The 17,552-nt window shown below is 40.9% G+C and overlaps 1 protein-coding gene and 1 long non-coding RNA gene across 3 annotated transcripts; one reads left to right on the top strand and one right to left on the bottom strand.

The window, feature by feature from the left end:
- Positions 1–2,175: 2,175 nt before the first annotated feature.
- LOC101172490 (COUP transcription factor 2) lies at positions 2,176–9,174 on the bottom strand. Of its 2 annotated transcripts, none has more exons than XM_004069660.4 (3): positions 7,916–9,174; positions 6,555–7,100; positions 2,176–4,808 (listed from the first exon to the last, which is right to left on the bottom strand). In XM_004069660.4, exons 1-3 carry the CDS (start codon positions 8,364–8,366, stop codon positions 4,534–4,536), a joined length of 1,272 nt encoding a protein of 423 aa, XP_004069708.2. In that variant the 5' UTR covers positions 8,367–9,174; the 3' UTR covers positions 2,176–4,533. The 2 variants fall into 2 exon arrangements, with proteins under 2 accessions (XP_004069708.2, XP_004069707.2); XM_004069659.4 differs by having other exon boundaries at positions 6,555–7,082; positions 7,916–9,169.
- Positions 9,175–9,744: 570 nt separating this feature from the next.
- On the top strand, positions 9,745–14,816 carry LOC101172898. Its single transcript, XR_177396.4, has 2 exons — positions 9,745–10,814; positions 12,862–14,816. It is a non-coding gene; the product is annotated as an uncharacterized LOC101172898 (long non-coding RNA).
- The last annotated feature ends 2,736 nt before the right edge of the window (positions 14,817–17,552 follow it).

The following is a 17,552-nucleotide window of genomic DNA, read 5'->3' as shown; positions in this document are numbered from 1 at the left end:
GAGGGGCCCTTCTCTCTGCGCTTTCTCTCCATTTCTCCATCTCTCTTCCCTGCTGCCCACAAATGAAAACTTGATAAAAGGAGGCGGTTTGGACAAACAGGTTAAAAAAAGAAGATCTCTAGCGTTCAGATAAAAACAGATCCCCCAAAATTACAACAAAGTATGTTTTTTTTAAATACACCTTTCTAAATAATTGCTTTAGGTCCTATTTGATGCGGATCATTTAAGGAAAAACGTATCCTAACTTGTTCCTTTGTGTTATTTTATTTTTTTACCCAGACCCCCTGAATAGATTCCTTAAATCCCTGCTTGTTCTGATCATGCGCGTCTCTGCTCTTCCTCCCTATTCACACACAGACGCAGTGAGATCCAGAGTGGATGACAGGTGCTTAAAACACACATTACTTGTAAAGTTGCAGCCTAATAGCAGTCGGCAGCTGCTGTCGTCGAGTGAGGAGGCGCCTGCGTGCGCAGAGGCCGCCCGCTTTTGAGACAAAATTGAGCTGAGGTCTCTGAGGTCTTGGGAAGCTACAGTTCCGGGGACTGCGGGTAGATGGCACAATTTTCTCACATTTATGAGCAGGATGGATGAGAGGGGGATTGAGTGAGAATTCGTGGATTTCAAAAGAGGGATTAAGAAGAGCACTGTAAAGTCATAAAATAAAAAAAATATATTTTATTTAAAAAAAGCGCGAACTCTGGAAAAAAGCGCAACATTTATTTTAGGGTACATTTAAATTTTCCTTTTATTTCTTGAATCTTCTTCAGTCTGTTTTATGTCATCGGGAACGGGTGGCCCACACTGTAGGCGTTTGACTCGCTTTGAAAATAAGCCACAGGTCTTTTTTTTGTTTTCCAAACTCTGAATCCAATAATTCGCGCGCTTTTGGTGCTAATTTGTGATCGTAGTATAGGACAGGTGAGATTAATTGCGCATATTTGTCGCGTAACCGCGCAGGCGTGCCTGTGTCTTCTCTTGTAAACGAGACTGCAAACCATATCCATAAACTATTAATCAAATAGCTCTAATAGCCCTTGAGCTCTAAATAATTTTTCAGCTCGGGTGTGTAAATCTCAGCAGGAGTACGCAGCCTGCAGCTTTTATTTGCTTTACTTTGTCTTTTAAGGATTATCTGCGTAACAGCTCAAGTGTCAGGAGCTCTTGCAGTCGCGCAGACGTGACCAGGAGTGGCGTTGCAGCATGTTGCATCTTTCTGTGGAAGGTGGACAGGCGCACAAATGGTGGAGCTCGGGATATAAATCACTGCCTGTCAACTGAAATCAGCCCGTTGAGTGTGGACATCACCCCACACCCCCTTGAGATCCAATGTGAGGCTTTCCTCGTGATCCAGAGCTCCGGGCAATGTTATGTTTTGTCCACTTATGAGGTGGAAGGGTGCAGTGGGATCTGCGCGCTTTTTGGGGGTGTTCTGTAGAGCGCCGCCGTTTCCAATGGGCAGCCATGGATAACTGGGTGTCCGCAACGCATCAGAACCACAGCCTTCATCATTATCAGCAAGAACAAAACCATAAACTGCGCTCGTGCGCACGTGGCAGAAACGGCCCAAAAGTTGATGAACTAAGCATCAAATGAGCCAGTTTACTGGCAGAGTTGAAGCACTTTGATGGGAAGTCTGTGAATGAGTGATACTTTATAAAAAGCGGAGAAATTAGACATAACTTAAATTATTATTATTTTTTAATTAGGTCTTATCTTTTTTTTTCTTTTTGGTGATCCGGTCTGTTTTTCTATGTGCGTAAAAACGCAAAACTTGGGTATTTCCTGCAATTTTGGGTGAGGAGTCCAATGAAATGTTATTGTCTGCATGGCGCTGCGCCTCATTACAAATGCTATCCTATTTCTGCAGCCTCAAACACAGAAAACTGACGCCCCAAGACCTGAATTAAGGACCGCAATTTTCATGGGAAATACCAGCGCCTTGCAGCAAAATAAAAAAAGATAAAAAATGAAGGCGTCGAGCGGCCAGTTTCCTGATTGATTAATTATTTTGTAATTCATTAATCACTTTCACAGGGCAAAAGGGCAACATCCTGCAACAGCAAATTGACTTCAGTTCCCCCCTCTGAAACCGACCACACACACACACACACACACATGCACGCACTCACTTTATACACACGTTTGGGAAGTAAAGAAAAGCCATGAAAAGCTGGTGTTGTCAAATTCATAAATTATAATTTAATACCAAGAACAAATTTACAGCAGAATGCTTGTTTACAATAAGCTAACACAAACAAACAAGAAATGTGTTCAACTATAAACTTTCACACACACTCACATATATCACTTGCAATTAATAATAATAATAATGGTAATAATGATCATAATCATAAAAAAAGTATCTATACGATATCAATACCCTGCAGTCATATATTTTTATATATTTATATAAAAACGTGGGTCAGTTTAAACTGTTCATAATTACAATCATGTATCATTCTCTGGTCCATTTGTGGCCACGAACAGCCAAACATCAGTGTTCAATCAGTGATCCCTTTTTGATTCAACCACAACATGCTGTTTGCGTGTGTGTTGAAGGAGCGCCTCCAAACAAGAACAAAATGCTAGCTTCCAGACACACACACTCTCACACACACACTTTCACACAGCCTCTCACGCGCACCACGGCACCTGTCAAACCAGACCAAAAAAGGAGCAACAACACTGAAGTTAAAATATCAGCTCCTTTTGTTTTGTTTTTTTGGTTGTTTTTTTTTTGTTGTTTTTTTTTTGTTGTTTTTTTTGTTTACCAAAAACCTGCTCACCCTGTTTAAGTCTGTTGCCTAATAATCAATGCTGTTTCTTTCTTTCTTTTTTTCCTTTTCTGCTTCTTTAAATACAAGGGCTGGTTTGTACTGAATGCACAGAGAATATCTATACAGTCAAAAAAAAAAAAGAGAAAGAGAGAGAAAACATTTACATTTATATATCAAAGGTAAAATAGGTTAGTGACCTGTGGCCATGCATTCACAGTCTAAATATACATGGAAACAAAAACATTTGTAGTAATATGTATATACATTAAAAACATAACTTTCAGTGCTACTAGCTAAGTCTGCCACTCAATTTTGAAGACGTATTACCAAGGAAAAGAAATGGCAACCACAGATTTTTTTTCTTAATCACATATACTTTGTATAAAGAAAAACTCATTGAAATGTACTGACCTATATTTACAAGAATACTGCTTCTAATCAGGGTTTTTCAAGTGAAATACAAGACTGGAGTCTAATTGTGCCCCCCTCCCAACCCACCCGCCCCACAAAATAAATCTTGAAGTCCTACTTTAACAGCGTTTTGATAAGAAATCACATTATGCTTGTCAGGCACTTAATGCTTGTAGTGGATAAAGGGTGACATTTCAGGGAAACTTTAATAATACTGGCTGGACTTCAAACTTTTATGACCCCTTGACCTCTCCAACTTTTTAAAAAAAATTTTTAACAGATGCTGTCGGTGCAGGTTGAACCTCTGCAAACCACCTGAATCTGAGTGTAACGGAACGACCTGTCTCTAATACATCCCTAACCGCTGGCGTCTATATACCAAATTCAGATCATTTCTGCCTGATATTTAGAGTTTTGTCAACCCAACAAGTTTGTGAGAATCCAGGTCATAATTTCTAAATTTTGAAGTAAATTCTGTGGTTTTCTGTTGGGGGTAAAAAAAGCCATTTCCACAATTAAAAGCTAAAAATGTTCGCTGGGTCATAAAGTTGGACATGAACTCCAAAAAACACCTCCCTTCTTGCCCCCAGATGGTCTTCTAAAATATAAGTGCGCTTGCAGCATTAAGCCTATTAGATCATGAGCCTATATTCTCCTATTGCTGTGGTTTTAATTCTTTTTAGAATTTTTTTTTAAACATTACTTCACCTTTTCAAAATAAAACATTGTCTTAAAAAATAACATCACCTGTACTACAGAAATCACATAGGCCGGTTTGTAACCAGAAAGGAGAAAGAAAAGAAAAAAAGAAAGTACAAAACACAGCTATACATTAACACAGGACAAGTCATTTGAGAAAAGAAAGTGTACTTTTGTAGTTTCCCTTTCTCTGTTTTTTTCTTTCATACCCAAATGTTCCATTTTAAATGCACTTAATACTTAAAATTTCCTCACAAGGATCAAAAAATCCCTTTTTTGTATTTTTTCTTATTTTTTATGCTCGTTTTGTCCTTTTGTTATAAAAATGGATCAGAGCAGGTTGTTCTGCGTGAACACTGGGAGCTTGTATTTGCCATTTTTGAAAGTTCCGAGGATGTCTCAATTTGACTTATTTTTTCGGAGTGGGGGGGGGGGGGGGTTGGGTGAGGGGGAATTCACAGTCATTTTACGTCAATGTCTTTCTTCATGAAAGCCAGCCCCGTTTAACAGCCGGTTAGTTTTTTTTCTTTTCTTTTTTTTTTTCATTTCTTCCTTCCACAAAAGCAGCTATAATCATTGTAGTCTCGCAGCCCCCCCCTCCCCTCCCTCCCACCTCAGCCCCACCTTTTGTTTGTCCTTCTTGGTTTACTGAATTGACATGTAAGGCCAGTTAAAACTGCTCCCCGAAAGCAACATATCCCTGATGAGAGTTTCAATTGGGGTTTTACCTACCAATCGGACGAAAAATAATTGTTCTATGACCGAGGAAGAGACTGTGCGAAGGGAAGGCAAGCGGAGTAACAACTTCCCAAACCGTGTTGGCTGGTTGGGATACTGGCTCCGGACATATTCCTCCAGGGCGCACTGGGACTTCTCTTGCAAACTTTCCACATGGGCCACATCTGAGAGGCCACAAGCATCTGAGAGGGGGGGGAAAGCAAATAAACATTAATAAAGTGTTTCTCTCAGCAGGAGTTTTTTTTTCCCACTGTGGGAATTCACCACATCGAAAACAGATAACCTGACATATAGAAACAATTTTATTTTATTGTACTGTTTTAGTTTTATATATCAATATTTTTAAAGCATTGAGATGTTCTTATTTTTATGTGTAGTAAGACATACATATTTAATAAATGATTAGACACATCAAACACACCCATAGGAAATTAAATTAAATTAAATAAAAAAACATATATTTAGAGAAAACAGAAAGTAGACATAATGGATGATGATTTTCTTATTTAAAGATTTAAAAAAGTTTTAATATAAAAAAAAACATTTTCCTTTTCGCTATTCGCCGCGATAATACCCTTGCAATTATAAGAAACATTTTCTATGTTTGTAAGAAATTAAAAAAGGACTAAATAATTAAGTGTTTTCATGGTTGAAACCTGCATTTCAGACCGGCCTTTCTTTCTCAGTTGGAGGCAGAGCGGGAGGGGCAGGAGGGGGCGGGAGAGGGGGGAAAGACAGGGAGACCTACTGACCTTTAGTGAGCTTAGATTTTAGCACAAAAAGTGGGCCTACGGAGCTGCTGACACATTGCAACATCAGGCTCTCTAAAACATTTATCTGCTGCTTTTGCTGCTGCGCGTGCGTCAAAGCGCCAAATACACTGGTCAAGTTTGTAAAAGTTTACGCACGACGTGGAGCGAACCAACATAGAACCCAAGACGTCTCGTTCAATGTCCAACATCAAGTCTGTGGGATTCAGGTGTGGGAGAAACCCAGCAAGCCAAAAAGGAAAGTCTAAACATAACATTAAATTGTTTAAAACGTAGTTTTTTTATGAGGAGGACGCGCTTTTGACGTTTTTTGAAAAACACTCTTCCACACAAATTATTATGATCATTTTCTCCCTTTAATGCGGTCCTGCATCGCGTCCAGAGGCGCATTCAGCTCTACAATGCGCAAAGGGTAATTCTGCAAATAAAAATTAAAGACACCCCCCCCCCCCCCCCCCCCAAACACACACACACACATCACTCCAATCTCCCTATTCCCTTCACTGCGCAGGATCACACAATACTGCTCGACATTGACATATTTGCAGTTACAGTAAGCGCGTGGCTTTTTGCCTCACGTGTGTGCCCCGAAATGACAAGAGAGCGTCAAAACCTGCGCTTTGCTTTAACTGTGCGCAAACGGGACATTAGGCTTGTCTGTTTTTTTCCCCGGCACCCCTCCCCCCCGCAGTCTGACATCATTTATATCTGTCATTCCTCACAAACTAGACGTGGGGTACACACACGATGATAAATGGAAGCTGGAATGGAAATTCTACTGTAGAAATAATCTGCGGGTTAATTAATATTTTTTTGCAGTTGTTGGATCCTTATCGGTATCTTTACTTTTATTTTGCCTGTAATGTACGACTTGTGTAATCTGCTTTGTGGTCATTTTAATTGAAACGCATCCTCTATGGCCGTGGTGCATTCATGTATCAGATAAATAAATTGATTAATCAATTTATTGTACATTTTTGCAGCCTATAGGTCTTATCCAAACGCTTATTGCTAAGGAAGCTGCTTATGTGCACATCTAGTGGATGTTTATCTGCAAGCAACACCCTCGAGCCTGCAAATATTTAGGTCAGCATTGATTCGCCTAATGTCAGTGTGCAGGTTAGTGACATTCACACCTCTGGAGGCCAGTTTTCTTACCTGTGGTGAAGAGCACAATTGCCTTCAAGCAGCTATATTCAGCGGAGTCAACGTGCAAAGCTTTGAGCTTCTCCACTTGTTCTTGGAAGATCCTAATGTGGTCCATAAAGGCCACCACTCTGTCCGCGGACATGGGGGAGGCGTGAAGGCCAGCCGCCGCCAGGAGGGGAGCCACATGCAGGGGCATGGAGCACTGCGCAGCGTTGAGCACAAATAACTCACTCCACGTCAACCTCAGCAGAGCCACCTGGTCAGTGATCTGAAGGTCTGGGAAGAAGGGAATATTCCTGGCCCACTCCACAGCGCTGAAGAGCATCCTGGCTGCAAGTTCACAAATGTTCTCGATGCCCATGATGTTGTTGGGCTGCATGCACTGACTGCCATAGCGGGACGTTGGGTAGGGCTCCGCTCTCAGCAGAAGAGAGATATATCCGGATAAGTAGGAATGGCAGTGGAGTGGGTCTCCATTTGTCAAGGCGAACTGGCCGTGGTGTGGCTGTGTGGGTGGCACCCGTCCCCTTTGCACGGCTGCAGTAAAAAGAGAAACTACAGATATTGAAGCCTGAATTCTACAAATCACTCTGATCATCAATTATATGAACAACTTTGGAGAAAATGCAAAGCAGAGCTGTGGCTCCTGTGAAAAGAAAAAGGGTTACACACACACACACACGTACACACAAACATAAACTGAAAAATCAAAAGCGTCTCAATAATTATTGACAAATGCAGCTAAAAAAAGGAATTAGTTAGATTTTAAACACATTTCTTAGTTTATCTTATACATCATGAGCTGAAGGAACACAAAGAGGACAAGGGAGACCTCACACGTTTAACCCTTAACCTACTTAGCAGTTCATATAGCTTACCATACATTGTAGTCGTATTTTGGAGCAACTACTTGAATTATTTCCTGCCTTAATGCGCAGATTTTGCATCCACATTTCAATGGACGCGTGGAGGGGGAGGAAGCCTCCACATCATACGCGATCTGTTAATTCGACACTCGACATCGGAGCGCAAAAATAATAATAATTATTATATTGTGTGCATTTATTTTTCCCTCATGGTCTGATTGACATGGGATTTTCCTCCCTCTAGGATCAGGATTTGGTGTTCTTTGCGCCAACATCGTAACGCAACGCTAAAAAGGCAGATCCGGTCAGCCCCGTCTCAACCACAACAGAGCGGCTCCATTGCACGCTCCTGACGCACACCCTTGAAGGGAACAGTCGGGAGAGAACGAACTGAGGGAGGCGGGAGATGGGGGGCAGGGACACAATAAGCGTCTGGAAAGCTACATCAACGCACAAAAACACACACACATGGATAAGGGGGGGAAACAAAAAAAGTCCCAATACCTTCCCGTCTCATGCCGACTTTAAGGCATTTTTTGAGGCGGCAGTACTGACACTGATTGCGGTGGTGCTGGTCGATTGGACAATTCCGGTTGGCACGGCATGTGTAAGTGAGGTTCCGTCGTACGCTCCGTTTGAAGAAGCTTTTGCAGCCCTCGCAGGTAAACTGGCCATAGTGTTTGCCGCTGGATTTATCCCCGCACACCACGCACTCGATGTGCTGCGGCTGTTTCTCCGACTGCTGCGTCGTCTGGTTCGTCGGCGTGGGCTGCGTGTTGTTCGGAGGTCCCTGGACCGGAGTCTGAGGGGTCGGAGGGGCGACCTGGGAGCCTGTCAGATTCAACTGGCCCGGCTGGGGGGTCGGAAGGGATAGTCCTCCTTGGGTTTGCGAGGAAAGGGTGCCTTGGGGGTCAGCCACATCGTCCTGTGAGCCTCTCCACACTACCATTGCCATATCTATCAGTCAACGTAAAGAAACTTTTTGTCTGCCGTTTTGGTGTCGCGGTGGATGAGGTGTCAAGGAAATGCGGCAAAACTGTGTCTGTCAGGCGTGCACACAAAACGTCAGCTCTCTCCAACGTTGAATCCACCGTGAATCTCCCGAAAATGCCGAAACTGTGAAGCTGGTGGAGACGAGGCACGTTTTCAGAACTGATGCGTTGGCGAGCTGAGTCGCTGCCTTGCGCTTAAAGGCCAAGTCCAGGGGCGCTTACAGTCAGCCATCCAGCACAGCAAGCAACGAGGAAAGGTAGGTTAAATATTAAAAAACAAAAGACTCAACCGAGGTAGCATGGACTGGGTGATGGAGCAGGCTGGCTGGTGAGACCACTCCCGCAGCAGCATGAAACAATCGGCGCTGTAGCAGCTACTATGAAGTTCCAGCACAATTCTTGCAGGAAAGAAAAAAACTGGGTGAAAAACAGAAGAAAAAAGGGAACTGCGTCTTCTTCAATTATCTCCTTGCGCCAGAAAGCGCGCAGATAGATGAAGCCAATGTTTTCAGAGCTTGGAAGATATGAGGACAAACTCTTCTCCTCCAAAGCGGGACGCACCACAAAAAAGAAAAAAAAACCTCAAAAGATCGCAACCTACAAACCTCCTCCGTGCACTGAAAAATAATAGGAAAAGGAGTGCAGAATCAAAGTGATCAAATATGTTAAAAAGGCGGAGGTTAGGAAGTGATTTGCGATTGGTAGGAGCCGGGCTGGCAGAATGCTTTCTCTCTGATCAGCTCACTGAGCTCTCTATATAGTGAACTTTGACACGACTGCTGCAACTTAGCACACGTTACCATGGAGATCAGCTGCCATATAAGGAAGGAGAGTGTGTTTGACTGGTCAGAGCTCAAGGACCTCCCCCTGAACCCCATTGGCTAGTCGGCACTTGTGCTACTTGGTACCTTGCCAGAGCCAGCATGGAGGTCGAGAGGGCCGCTTGGTCCTAAAAAGAGACGTGTTCTGGATTCATTTTAGATCGCCCAGACTGGAAAAAATATACAGAAAAGTGGACTGGTAGGCTTTGGTTATTACATGAGCAATAATATCTGCCTCATTTCGCGATGATAAATCCTATAGCAATAAGTTCATAATAGGCTCAAACCTCCAGAGCTGCCCTCTTGACACAGATCAACCTTGTGTGGATGAACAGTTTTTCTGATCCATTCAGAAGGCTTCTCATAAAAGAAAAAAATATACATTTCATTTTTAAAGTCCTTGCAAATAAATCAGCATATTTCTTTCCTTGCAAATAAATCAACATATTTGTTTTTATGTTTTATTTTTGGGGACAAATAAACCTAAAATATGCTTTATAGGTTTCTCTTACAGAGAAAAACACAACCACAATAATTTAGTCTTTGTATTTTTCAGTGCAGAGGTTGACTCAAAGTGCTTCAAATTGCACTGCGATACATTCTTCACACTCTGGACCTCTTGTGGAAAAGAACTCGGAGTAAAAATAGTGATAACCGACTTGCAAGCACATCCCGCAGAACAAAAAAAACACACACAAAAAAACGTACAAATTAAATAAAATACAACGATAATTAAACAAAAGTCATATTCTCTGCCATCAAAACTTGGATGTTTAAAGATAAACATTAGAAGTTAGAAGTTCAAACACAATATGCAATTAAAATGTCACTTCAGGTCAAAGGCCAAGCTTCTCACATTCAAGAAAAAAACTAAAGCACACACACATTAAAGTAGGTCTTTTCTGAGCTGTCAGATGCTCCCCAGAAATAAAGACTTAGTTTAAATTGATGACAAACAAAGCAGAGCACCCCTTAAAACAATAGTTTTTGTTCAGGAGCAAAATAATCATAATAATAATTTTTATTCTTGCAAATTCAGTCAAACTGTTTTGCTTGGCCACAGCTGGAAGCTATCAAGCTCAAACAGCAGGTACAACTTCAGAGTCACAGAGATAAACTTACAGCCTGGTCAGTGTGTTAGCCAGCAGAGAGGACCTGCAGCAGCTGCATGCATTGTCTCAGGATCTATTACAGTATATGGGCGCCCCCTAGCGCACGAATTTTACGCGTCCAACCAGATTCAATTTAGAGCAGCCGTCCGACAAGGAAACAGCTTCAGTCTCGTCTCTCTCATCGACCAAACTAATGAGCAGCACTTAAAAATGATGTTTGTTTAAATTCTGTTTTACATGACTTGGACAGCAAAGCTTTGCGAGTTGCCAAAGTTGGATTTACTTTTTGCCTCTCCAGTCAGTCCCTGGGGCGCATTTAGAACAATCACGTCTTTGTTCTAAAACAAATTCGCCGATTATATTTGTCTGCATGACTATTTTGTCGCCTTTATTTACAGATCCCGTGAACAAGAGGAGTCTGTAAATAAATTCTCCGAGATGATACGACTCACCGAGGAGCCACTTTTTAAATCGAGAAGTAAGTATTTAAATCATATTGTGCCATTTTAGCAGCATTTTATTGCTTATATTTATATTAAATATTAAAATAGTTAAAAACGACCGCACAGCCTTTCATTTAAATGTAATATTTTCTGCTGCAAACGGATCTAAAAGCGTCTAAAGCACAATGCGGTGCGTAAAGAACGCGAACAAGTCCGGGTATGTTTATGCGTAAAATCTAACACTTATTGGATTAAGTAAAAACAAACAAACAAAGAAAAACTGCACAATACTAATCCATTAAATCATTTAATAGACAGGAGTCTTTATTCTTATAGCATACAAACCTACCAAATGAATATGATGCAGATTCGTCCGCAGCGGGATGCATCTTCTCTCTTATTCAGAATATATTTAGTCTTCTCTTTATGTGAAGAGTGCTCTCTGATTGAAACTGGCAAAGCTTCCTCTCCGATAGACGGGAGCAAACACAAAAAACCCACGATGTTTATTTGGAAAACTGCAATGTCTGATGGTCATGCAAAAACTTTGCAGAGCCCGAAACGAACAAACTGCTTCACGTCATGTGTTGATGAGCGAGCTATTAGAAATATGAGGCTTGGTCCGAGCAGAAAGTCATTTGTCTGCGTCTAGGAAATGAGTGGCGGACTGGGCTTTTTTCTGCAGGCAAGAGTTCCCCCCGTGCGCCTTTTCTCTCCTACAGTAATGTAGCCAAAGCGCGCTCGTACGCCGCTGCTTTGTGTGAGCTATTGAGAGGGGAGGGAGGGGGAGGGGGTTGCAGTTAGGACAGACACCTGTCTTTTCGTGTGGCGGGCGAGGTGGTAATATTAGAGTACGCCTATCAGGAATATATGAGTGCTTTAAATCGAGTTGGAAGTGGGAAAATAATAAAAATAATATTTACGATACAAAATATTTAGAATGTTACGGGAGCCTGTGGGGAAAACATTACTATTATTATTATTGATATAATTATGATTCTTTCCGGATGTAACAGTATTTTAATTAAGTTGTACATGTAAGGATTTGTGTTAAACACCTTAAAAATCAACCTAAACTTTTTTTTTTAACAATACACCCCCACCACCTCCACACGTTTCCAGCCCGTCACAATCCACCTCCTGTCATTTGCCCCCGACATTCCCAAAGTTTCCTCCTTGCGCTCTTCTCCCTTCAAGCGGAGGATAAAAAGCGCTTTACGCACAGCGAGCCCGCGCGCACACAACAATAAACACTGCCCAACGGGACCAGAATCGATTAAGGGTAGACAAAGGATGTCGCCTGCACTAAATATTTACTGATCACACACAAATAGCTGGCTCTTTAACGATTTCTCATGCTCCGGCTGGGAGAAAGGACTAAATCGCTTTATTATTGTTGGTAAAACAAAGCGCACTGAGAGGCAGGAGTAGAGATGTGCTGATTGGAGTGACTGCGGTTAAATTAATCGATAGGGAGGTAGATAGTTTAGATTTACGGGTTTGCAAAGAAAGAAAATTTAACTTTCACTTCCATGAGTTAAATTTGCGCGCTCTTCGTGGCGCCTTAAAGAGCAGAGTTTAGTATCTGGCAAATTTGTATCTTAAATCTTTAGAAAAAAATGACTGTCCTTCCGACGACTCACCTCTATTGTCACACTGCAATAAAGTGAATACAATAAAATGCACTGAAGAAATAAATAAAATGACCAATCTTATCTGCGCCTTCTCCAAATCCACTATGCAGATATAGGACACTGACCTGGAGGTCTTCCTGTTCCCGGCCTGATTAACCCTTTCAGGAGCAAAGGTTAACCTGGCTAATCAACTTCAAGAGTCTGATTAAATTAGAAAACTGTGGATTTAGAATAAAAACTACTTAAAGCACGAAAAATTCAAATCTGAAGTTATAAATGTGGACCCTTTTTACAGCTGATGTAATTTAAAATATATATATAAAAAGCAGAGAAGTGTGTTCCAAAAAAAAATTAAAAGTGATGTTTTTTTTCTTTTTTTCGTTTTCAGCTTTCCGTGTGCATCAAACCTCTTTTCCACGCACTAATAGTTTCTTCCTGCTTGATACAGATCACCCCATTGATGGCGACTGGACCCAATATGCCATGGCATTTTTATCTGCAACATTGCATAATAGCAATCAGCAGCCTTTAACACTCCAGTAAAGGTTGTTGCTCTTGTCTCATGCTGACGCTGTTACATTGGTTGTGTGTTAAGAAAACGGGTTTAAGTGTCTGCGTGTGTGTTTTGCTTCATTTACAGAACATCTTATGAAAAAAAGTAAGGTTTCAAAAGGTTAAGAGGCAGCAGAATTTCCATTTAAAACATTAAAATGCAGTGATTTCTCCACTTTCTACCTGCCTGTATGTCCGCCTGCCTGCCTCAAGGGCTGCTATCTAAAAAGGGAACGATTCCAGATAGATAACCATGGTCAATTTGTGAATGACAGATCATAATGCCAGTTTCAACAGATAGGAATCAATTTGTCTCAATGATCGCTCTGTAGGCTAACTGCCAGTGTGCTCCTGATGTATATGGAAATGTTTATTGTTTAAATCATTGCTGGCGGGTCTGAAGTGATCAAAACTGCAGATAGGAAGATGAGTGGTGTAAACAGAGCCTTGTTTTGGCTGCTAAAGACTGCATCAATAGTGCATGCATGGCGATTACTTCAGGCAGCAGCATTGTAACAGCGGTGGCCACGGGGTCAATGGTTTAACTCTGAGGACTCGCTTGAAAAGTCTGTATGGAGGAATTGTGTGATAAGTGCTCTCTAACCCCCAGAAACTACAGCTGAAGCACCCTTCGGCGCAGCAGCTTAAATCCCATCTGTCCCGGTGGAGCTGCATGGTGACCATCAGTGCTAAACTGCGGTTGGACTGAGCACTTACGTGTCTCTTTGAGTCCCCTCTTTTCTCTTTAAAAAGAGGAGAGTGGGCCGTCGACTCGCCACAGACTCCTTTTTTTTATGCTCCTGAAGTGACAAGGTTTTGGAGATGACAAGTGAGAAAGCTGTGGCAGCATTCAGGTCTAAGCCAGACATGTGGCCCCACAGACCGCAGACAGAGGATTGGATTACTGTAATTTAAGGTGTAATGTGGTAGCACCAGGGGATATGTTAAATGTCCACAGAAGTATTTAGAAGTTTAACTTGAGCTTATACCTTTTATTTAGCGTTAAATTGTGCGGTTTATTTTCTAGAATCTCAATTCTAATCAGACATAGTAGACACACATTAAATTAGCTTTAATTTGACCAATTTGTTACAGTATCTAACTCAAGTAGATTAGATTTATTTTTATTTTTCTTAATTCTTTTCTTGTTCAAATGCATGTTTGTACATTTTCATAAAAAACGTGTCTATACTTATGATGCTGTAGCACAGATTTCTTGCAGTAAATTGGCCACTTATGAGTTGGAATTTCAGCTAAACTAGCTAGCTACACATTATTTTATGTTCACTGGGCCCCACTGTCAATTCTGTGTCTAATAAAGTTTTACATATTATCTGTCTTGATTGCTTTTCTCTGCACACCCTAGAGTAAGGATTAATCTTTCAAGTTCATTTAAAAATTGTAAATCTCCTTTTTTTGGTGAAAATTCCTTATCTCTTGGCATGTTGCTTAAAATCTACAATGAGGAGTTAGAGCAGAACTTAAAGGGATGCCTCTAAGTGTAGGCCAATAATATTGAATATAAAACCCAGGCTCTGCATGTGCGATTTAAATATTCAAAGTGCAGTTCTTTGTCCTAATCCAACAACTTGTAACATAAACATATTTAGTTGTAATGTGGTTTATGACATAGGTTACAGATCGACATTGATGGGATTTTACTCTCTGGGCTTTGTTGTAGGCACAAAGAAGATTGTGAGAATTTTACATCAAATCCGGTCACGCCCAAGATGGAACACAACAAGAGGACGCTCTTGAGAAAAATAACTGCTCGACCAATAAAGTGGTTTCTCACAGAAATCTCTGCAGAAGGTCACTTCTTTATCACCAATAAAATGTTATTTACATCTCCGGTTTTTGTGAACGCACCTTTTTGTATTAGAAGTATTTTTATCTGAGGTTGTTCAGCTCTATTTCATTTAGATTATTTATAGACTGATGAAAGAGAAATGAAGAAAGATCCAAATGGAGGTTTTTTTATCCATAACAAAATAATGAACAAGTTTGCTTTTGGATGTGATGATGAGCTCGGGGGGAAATTTCCTTTATAAACATACTGACAAGAGTTCAAACACTTTATGCTGGTAAAAAAAAACGCAAACATAAGAATTTCTCTTCTAATATGTGAAAGTTAAGAAGGAAAGTTCAAATGTTGTCAAATGTTTCTTAAACTGATCAAGACAAATACTTTTGCTCATGATTTTTCAACCTTTTTAGATCTTTCAAATCTAAAGCAAACTTGAATCACATTTTCATATTGTGTTGGAATGTTTCAAAGAATGATTAATTTAAATGTCACAAGCAGTTTTGATACACGACACAGATACATGCTTAAACAATATTTTCAACTTAAGTAAATATGTTTTTAGTATTTAACAATTTCTTATTGATGTTTTCCAATGTAGGACAATTGATGATTGCTTAAATATTCCAATACTTCTGCATCATGTGAACTGTTGTGAAGGAATTTGCTTTATTATTATCATTGCTTAAATGTATTTGGTTAAATGTATGTTTAAATGTTAACTTAGATTGACCTTTTTACCTCTTCTGAAAACAGTTGTGTGTTTGTTCATCTGCTTCTCATCTCCCACCCAGGATGAGGGGTTTACGACACACTGTCCTGAGCTGATAAGGGATACTGTTTGAACTTAGAATCCAACCAAAAGGGTCATTTGACGACACCCCCTAATGAACTTTTCCTCTTTGTTTTGAAAATGTTACCTCCTTCTTGTGTTCTTAATAAAAGGTGCACAGGGAGAGGCAGACCTTTGAGAAGAGAAACGTGGTGGACCTTTTCCAACACATTTGCTCCTCTCCCTCGTGCATGAGAAACTTGATTCTTGTTGTGGTTTGTTGTTTATAATTGTGTTTTTCTTTAATGTCTAGATGCATTTATCTGACATTCTTTGGTCCATTCGAGCCGGAATGACAACATATCTGCGTCCTTGGGGGAGGACCATGCCGATTGAAGTCTGTGCACAGCCCGTGAGACCAGGTCTCCGGAGGAAAGTCCGTCGTAGTGAATTCTACGCCGGCCAATCGACTGGTCTGATCCCTGGGTCCGGATTGACGTTATTCGTTAACCAGTCAGACCACAACGACAAGGCAAGTACAGCGCTTTTTCAGGGGTTCAAGTCCCCGAAGTGGCCCAGAATTCTGAGGGACAGGTTCAAGTCCTGTTGCCTAAAACACGTGTGGGTTTGGAGTCCCGGAAAAGTCCAGAATTCTGAATAAAGGTGTAGGTTCGAGTCCTGCAGCCTAAAACGCGTAAGAGGGTTCAAGTCCCTAAAAGGCCTGGAATAACAACAAAAATAAAATAAAAAAAGTTTTTTTTGGTGTGAATGTGTGTGCATGTGTGAAAGGAGTGAACTTGTTCGAAGCAGTGAGCAGCTGGAAACCTTGCGGTGTTAACACAAGGCTGCTTGCTGAAGTAGAACAAGATTTCATCTCATTAGGCTTTAGGTGAAAAGAACCCAGAGTCTAAAACGGGTTTTGCTCCTGGGAGGACCCTAAACGTGTGACCGGATCAGACAATAGGTCTGACCTAGAAGCTTGTTGCACGGGGAGTGAAATTCGGTCCTGAGAGAAATTCTCTGTTGGTTCTGATCACACTCTGTGACTAACATAAATAAAAAAATATATATAAAAAATGGGGGAATTCAAATAAAAAAGTTGAATTACCATCAGATTAAAAATATATGGAAAGAGGTTCATCCAGGTTCAACTACATTCTTGATAAAATGGGATAAAAACTAGGATTTTAAGGGGAATCTTGGAGTGCAGGCATGTACTGAATTAGTTCAAAGGTTACAAATTAAAAACAAAATAAAAAATACAAAAGAAACAAAAAAATAGTGAAGAATTAATTTGTGCAAAACTGTGCTTAAATGAAGCAACGAAAAATAAAGAATGGCATTCAGAAAAGTAAAACTAGAGATAAATCAGATGTGAGACTCAGACCCCTGCAACAGCTGGCTGCAGCAGGCTGCAGACCGAGCAGGAGCAGGATGAAAGGGGGGGAGAGCAGAAACCAGCTGATTTCTCACCTCCTCCCTACCAGGGGACAAATGCTCCTCTGTTGACGGGTTTTACCCCACCAGTGACTGATTGAAATAAACCAAATAAAAGAAAAAATAATGTTAGGAGGAAAAGGGAAAACTTGAATGGAGTAAAACTATGGGGGTTGGTTTGGAAGAAGCTGGGAGTCATCTAAAGTTGCATAGACATTTCCAATCATTGAAGTGCCCAATCCCAGAGCTGGAGAAAATGGCCAGAGGCCTACACTTCTTGTGTTTAGGACCTGGACATTAGAGGATGTTAGGAAGGCAGTGAGGGGAGTTATCTCTCACAGGGAAAATCCACAGGATTTTCATGAGCAAATGATGGAAGTTCAGAGAGCTTATCATCTGAATGGCATTAAATGTCAGAAACCATGTATGAATGCTATGAAAGCAGACTGGGCAAAAGTAAAGGGAAAAAGGAATCCTATGAATGATGACGATCCACCCAGACATCTTCCGCATAACATTCTAAGAGTTAATTCAAAGTCTTACACTTTTAGGACAAAGAATTAGAGACGCCTTT

Source organism: Oryzias latipes, chromosome 6, assembly GCF_002234675.1.
Source record: "Oryzias latipes chromosome 6, ASM223467v1".
NCBI lineage: Eukaryota > Metazoa > Chordata > Actinopteri > Beloniformes > Adrianichthyidae > Oryzias > Oryzias latipes.
This window is presented reverse-complemented; position numbering and strand designations above follow the sequence as displayed.